This window comes from Saimiri boliviensis, chromosome X (assembly GCF_048565385.1).
Source record: "Saimiri boliviensis isolate mSaiBol1 chromosome X, mSaiBol1.pri, whole genome shotgun sequence".
NCBI lineage: Eukaryota > Metazoa > Chordata > Mammalia > Primates > Cebidae > Saimiri > Saimiri boliviensis.
The window spans coordinates 12,646,037-12,652,944 of record NC_133470.1 but is presented as its reverse complement, the minus strand read 5'-3'; the positions used below and the strand labels follow the sequence as shown (position 1 = coordinate 12,652,944).

The 6,908-nt window shown below is 40.9% G+C and overlaps 1 protein-coding gene across 6 annotated transcripts in view; it reads left to right on the top strand.

Moving 5' to 3' along the window:
* Positions 1-256: 256 nt before the first annotated feature.
* The window catches only part of AP1S2 (adaptor related protein complex 1 subunit sigma 2), a 33,016-nt gene continuing 26,364 nt past the window's right edge, over positions 257-6,908 (top strand). For 2 of the 6 annotated variants that reach the window (XM_039475393.2, XM_039475394.2), the window contains exons 1-2: positions 268-385; positions 2,536-2,714. In XM_039475393.2, the coding sequence (XP_039331327.1) occupies positions 2,536-2,714 (179 nt within the window). In that variant the 5' untranslated portion in view covers positions 268-385. Of the gene's footprint in view, positions 386-666; positions 767-2,535; positions 2,715-6,908 lie in introns of those variants that run through there. The other 4 variants (XR_012515702.1, XM_074391848.1, XM_039475392.2 and 1 more) reach the window with 3 other exon arrangements.

Sequence of the window (6,908 nt, the reverse complement as noted above, 5' to 3'; positions counted from 1 at the left end):
CGCGCGGGCCCGGCAGACGCCGCTTCCGGGTCACGTGGCCCGACTTCCGGTTCGCATCTCTCCTCTCGGCGAAGAAGCGTCCAATCGGCTTCTTTGGACTCAGCGGTCGCCTGCGCTGCCTTCGGTGCCGTTGGTGACGGCTGAGCCGCTTCCCGCGCGTCGCCTAACCCGCCCCTCGACTCACCGCAGCCCCGGCTCCTCCCTCGTCCGGCCCCCGGGGCGGGGTCTGTCGGCTCGCCCTCCCTTCTCTGCCTAAGCCTGCCCTCCGCCAGCCGGGTCCCCTCCCCACAGCACCACGGCTTCTCTTCCTCAGCAAGGCGACAGGGGCTTCCCCTTAGCCGCCGCCGCCGGCCAAGCCCCGCCGCGCCCGCGGCCCGCGGCCGCCGTAAGTCCCTGGGAACAGGCGGGGGCGCCGGGGATGGAGAGCGGGAGGGAGGGCTGGGCGCGCCCCCCGCCACCCCGCGCGCACCCCGACGACCCCACCCCGCGCCCGCCCGGCCCGCCACTGGGTCGCAGTGCCTGCAACTCACTTCTCTCGGTATCCGCGTCCTGCTCACCACTCCGCGCCGCGCCCAGGGATGTTGGGGCCAGTCCCAGACTCCGCGACAGCCCCGCGGCACCTGTGGTTCGAGAACCGCCTCAAGTTTTGCCGGGCGTTTTCGGGAAGGGCCGGGGGCGGTGGCGGCCGAGGACTCTTGGCGCCCCCTGCGCGGCGGCGGATGCCATTGTCTGCTCCGCTCCTTGCCTTTCACCTCGCCCGGGCTTGGTCAGTGATGGAGTATGGCCACGGGGTTGGGGGGAGGCAACGGCTACGGCCGGACCCGTGGAACGCTGGCCCCGAGCCCGCGCCGCGGCTGAGCCCATTGTTTTTAATGCTAATCTCGAGGAATTGTGGTACCGTGTGATTTTCGGCAAAATCAAAGCGTTGGTTTTTAACACGAGGGAAGGAATACAAGCCTTGCAACCGGGTTTCGTCCCATGTTAGCACGTAATTTATTTTAAGGAGAATACATTGTTTTTTCGTCCTGCAAAGTGGTAGGGCGGATACAGGACCCTGCTCCAAACAGCCTTGAGCTCATACTCTTCGCAAGCAAACCCTCACCCCTTGTGGTGGCTAAGATCTAGGAATACGGGATTCATTCTTTTCCAAGTTTTGGTAACGGGTTTGCAGTAAATGTCCAGTTGATGCTTCACTTGCTGCCCCTTTCGAATGCCGCTATCTTCAGGACTTGCTCGGGAGGCACTTCGATATCTTCTAATAATGTCCGTATATTTTGTGCCCCTGACGTATTTTAAGTGAGGTAATAAGACCATTTTAACTTTACTGAAGTTGAATTGCCACATCATAAATTTCTGGATATCGTGTTGATACCTTTTTGGTTGGTTACAAAAGAGCGACGATCATCTTACCAAAATTTAGGGCCCATTTTTATTCTACATTGGTTGTGTAAATTTCCCCTCCCCGTCTTCAAATTCAAGATGGTGTGATGAATCTTGAGAATCAGGCTTAAATCTTACTTGCAGTAATGCTGTTAAGGGAACTTAAAATGGTTAAAAGAAAAAAACGATACCTATGTAAATTCTGCCTTTAAATTACCTTTGTAGAAACAATACTTCTGTTTGCAGTTGTGATGACCAATTGAAATAAGAAACCCTTGGCGTTAAAAATGAAACATGCAGTCTAATTAACACATTTGCAGATTACAAATAAATACATACAAATTAGTTTAAGTATAAAATACATTAGAATTCAGTATCCACTCTATCTGTAGATACTATTTTTTGTTTTAAATGAAGTATTTCATATAATGTCTCAATACTAAATCTTAATAAGTATAAATCTTATTATGGCCTTTTTAACGTTTGTATTCTCTGTCATAATACTACATTAACTCAGTTTTAGATTTTGTACATATTTAAGTTGGAATGTTTTAAAAGTAAGATGAAAACATATGTTTTGGTTCAGGAAAATTTGTATTTATGGGATTTCTTGGTTAATATTTTGGATCATTCTGTTTTGCTTAAAATATGCCATCACAAACTGAGGAGAGCATTCCAAGATACAAGCTACTGTCTACAAGTAATTCAGCCTGGAACAAGAACGGCCGCAGGGTGAAAAATAGCAGGTCTTCCGTTTCTTTCAAAAGTCAAACCAATTGATATCTACCATTCTCTTTTGACGCATATAGAGACTGCACAATGTATAGCACAGGTAGAAAATAGTTTCTTAAATTGAAAGAGTGATCTTTATTTTTATTCAAAATTTCACATCAGCTTATTACCTATTTTTCTTTTTTTCTCCTGCACGCTCCCCTCCAAATGTAATGAGGAACAAGGTGGGACTGGAAAGTTTGCATCTAGAAGTAGATCTGTTCAAAAGAATTTCTTGCTATTTTAACTGGCATAGAAATATTGATGGCAACCAATCATTTGTCATTTAAATGCCCCATCCCCCAGAGCTTCTCTGAAACACATAATCTTAAGTTTATTGATTCAAAGTATGCCATGTAATCTTGATTTTATTTATCTTAACAGATGCAGTTTATGTTGCTTTTTAGTCGTCAGGGAAAGCTTCGACTGCAAAAATGGTATGTCCCACTATCAGACAAAGAGAAGAAAAAGATCACCAGAGAACTTGTTCAGACCGTTTTAGCACGGAAACCTAAAATGTGCAGCTTTCTTGAGTGGCGAGATCTGAAGATTGTTTACAAAAGGTATAATTTTTATTTATCAGAAAGGTGCAATAGAATCAAATGTTAGGTCATTTAGGAAATTGCAGACTTTTGAGTGATGACATTTATAAATAATGATTAATAAAGATTTAGATGAAATAGGTTTAAGATAAAGCTTTGTGTTTTTAAAATAACTGGTATTTTGATCGATTACTGAGGCTGAAATGATAAAGGCAGGAGAATCATCTGAAAACTAGTTACATAATTAAAGGCACAAATGATTATTCATGCTTAATCATCTTTATAGAAGAGTTTAATGAATTCATTTCATTACAGGGGAAAGTAGGGTCAGTATTTTGTGTGAATAATTCTCTTAATTTAGACATGTACACATAGAGTCTAATCCCTTTTCCTTGAAAATCTATAATGTAATAACTGATATTTGACATGCTTTTATCTGATTTTTAGAATCTTGTGTATAAATACCTTGAATATGTAGACTATTTCAATCACATAGATGTTTTTAAAACTTTGTGTATATACAGGATCTGTGTGTAAGTAGTGTTTGTTAAAGTACCCTTGTTGCTGTGGTAGGTGTGTGATTAAATCTGACAGATAATTTTGACAGATTTTTTAAAAAATTTGATGTTACAAAATGACTCATAGATTGGCTTTTAACACTGAAAATTTTTAATGCTATACATCTTTATTTTATAAATATCTGAAACTCTAAATGACATAAAATAAATTTCTCAAGATTGTTTTAAGTAGGTTAAAAGAAATAAACTGTCTTCTTTTACGGAAGATTTTTTTGAGGGGACATTTACTTTATTCCCCATTTGTTTCCTTTTGAATAATTTACTGAATTTAACATAAGAGCATTTCTGCATATAAAAGGTTGTCTTGTGTGGGAAGTATGCATGGAATTAACAGTATGGGATACAATGAGGGTGGGACAGAAGTCTGGTTTTCTTCTGGGCTTCCTTTTATTGCACTCCAAATCTGGATTGGGTATTTTGTCAGGGAGATGGCTAGGAAGAAATGGAGATTATAAGACATAGAGAGTTTTTTAAATATTGAGGACTTCTGTTTATTATTGAATGATCTTTGGTGATTTTGTATCTTTGGGTGATTTTATATCCAGTGTCTGGTTTGGTCTTATTAAAGATCATAGAAAAATCATATCATTTGAGAGGTGAGAGATGTTTTACAGTAATCTAGTCAGGTGATTTTGTTTGACTTTGTTTTAAGCTTTTTGCCCCATGGGTAGAAACTTAAATAAAATGAGTGGAAGTGAGGCTGTTCCATGTGAAAGCAGGAAGGAGGATCCTGTACCCTGGCTCACTTGGCCTTGGCCCTCTGCACAGGCGACAGTTCCTGGGTTTGAAAACTGCCATTGCTGATCAAACTTTAGTTTTATAAAGAATGCGAATTTGGGAGAAGTGACTTGTCTAGGGCCGTATGCCAGTTAGTGATTGACATGGGGCTGCAACTCAGATCTTAAGCTTGGAGGCAAAGATTTTAAACAGGGCTGAAAAAAGATCAGGTTTACATATCTTAAAAGATTGAACTAGGGCAATAGATGAAGGCAGGAGGGGCCAAGACTGGTACCTGCAAGATCAGTAGGAGACTACCTGATAATGAGGTCCTGAACCCAGGCACTGGAAAGGAAGGCTGTGATTGAGATAGGTTTGATAAGACTTGGTCACCTCTAGAAGTGGGAAGAACATGGGAGGCCAAGGCAGGAGAATTGCTTGAGCCCAGGAGTTCAAGTCCAGCCCTGGCAACTTAGTGAGACCCCACTGTCTCTACAAAAAAAAAAAAAGAAAGAAAAAGAAAAAGAAAAGCTGGGTATGGTGGCATGCATTTGTAGTCCTAGCTGCTCTAGAGGCTGAGGTGGGAGGATTGACTGTGCCTGGGAGTTCAGGGCTGCAGTGAGCCCTGATTGCGCCACTGCACTCCAGCCTGGGTAACAGAGTGAGAACCTCAACAACAACAACAAAAAGTGGAGAGAGCAGCAAAGGAAAGGGAGGAGTGGGGTGATCTCCACATTTCTGGTTTGCTAATGGAGTACAAGGTGAGCTAGAGAACTCAGCTCATTTTGGGGCAAGTTGATTTGGGGATGTCTATGTGACTTTCATTATGAGAAGCCTGATTTTCTGGTGGGATGTGGTTGGCGTAGGTATGGAAGTCTGGGGAGAATAAAACAAAGTATTAGATCATCAGCATTCAAATGGCAGGCAAAGGAGATGAAGAGACCTTCAGAGTGGAATGAGAACCAAAGAGAGTAAGTCTTGGGTCAGTAAAGTCAGGGAAACGGAGAGAGTTTCACCAATGCCGGATGTTTCATAAAGTTCAATGAAAGTGAAGAAGGAATCTGATAGATTTTACAGTGAGCATTTCACATAATGCCCTTTGCCAGAACATTTTCAGTGGAATAGTGGAGCTAGAACTCTCGATGTAATGGGGCGAAGTGTGAAGAGGTGGAGAAATTTAAATAGCATGTGTAGACTATTTTGGAAAACTTTGCTGTGAAGGACAGGAGATGAGGTGGTAACTGCTCATAGACATAGAAGTGGGGAACAAGGTTTTTAAAAAAGGTGTGAGATTCTTAAGCTTATTTCTAGATAGGGGAAGGAGTCCCCCGTGTGGAGGAGGAAAATACCAGCAAGGGATTCAGTCCCAGGAATGGACTGTTCCGGGAAGAAAGGAAAGCACTGCTTGGTGTTCACGCACATGTCACTCAGCCCGTGTGTCTGTGTCGAGCCACTACTTTTTCTTTTAAAAGCTATAAAGGGTATCTAACCCAACTCTGATACTTACATCAAACCCCTTTAAATGAAAGGTGGACTTAAAAAACTAACTGCTTTATTGAGATATCAGTCATATACAAAAGGTGGAATTTATCTTCTCTTTCTCTATGCCTCCCCCCTTCCATTTCATACCAAAAACCTCACCTACTATACCACTTACAGACATATTTTTTGTTGGTATAAACAAGTGATTTGTTTTTCCTACTACTGGAATAGAAGACCTTTTTAAGCAAGAGAATTACTGCTTAGCTCCTGAGAAATTCTGGACTAGTACTTTTGCTGTTTATGCCAGCAAGTGCTTTTTGGTGTTTTTGTTAAATTTTCTCACATTCTTCATCCTATTTGCCATACAAATTCTCCCTTTTGAGGGGGAATGATAAAGGGATAAGGATAATTAATATTACCTGAAAAGACAGACTAAAAATCTGGGGACTTGAGTTCTGTTCCCTTTGTAACATTAGCTAGTTTTATGACTTTAAACAAGTCATTTTGTTTCCTTATCTCTAAAATAAATGCTCTTAAAGATCCCTGTAAGACAGAATACTATGCTTTTTTGATTCCTGTTTTGTGTAGCATTTGGTGGAAAAGTCACTGGATTAAGGTCTTTTAAAATTAATTTAAAAACATATCTCTCTCCAAATTACTAGCTTGAGAATTTATTAAAGAATACTTACTGATTTTCTTTACTAACAAAAGAATTTTTAATGACATACCAGTGGGTATTGAGGATACTTTAGCTACATTCACCCACAGTCAGCTGATATTTAGCTGACTGCGAAGAAGTCATGTGTTTTGAATATAAGAATAGGCAGTTTCAGATGTTCTCTGAGTGCCAGTAATTAGAGTAAGCTTAATCCACTGCACTAAAAATAACCAAGCATACCTTTCTTCTTAGTAGTCTGTTATTAATTTTACTTCAGATTTAGACTTACAAATATGCACTAAGAGAACAAAATGAGCTTATTATTGAATTTTTTTAAAACCATTTGGTCCTAAATATAGGAAGTACACTTCAGGTTCTCTTGGTAATCTTTTACTAAATCAGTATGGCATTTTTTATTTCTCTCTTCTTCAAAGCTCTTAAAATATTGTTTTGAGCATATTTTAATTTTTGCCAGGTATGGGATTACTTTAATACAATTGCTGGCTATAGTTTTTAATGTAAAACTTGAGCTCTATAGTCAAATTGCTGTTCCTAGGCAAGTTACTCAAACCTGGGTCTCTTATCAATGCAAGTAATAATGATATCTCACGGATGCCTTTGTTGCGAGGATTAGAATGGTAAAGTATCCAAAAGCCTTAGCTGACATTTAGTGTCTCATGTAGGGTGAGGATTCAATGAATGGTACTTAATTATTATGCTTGTTTCTTCCTTCCCTAAGCTTTCTGGAAAGAGCTACATTATTATCCTGATAGCTATCTG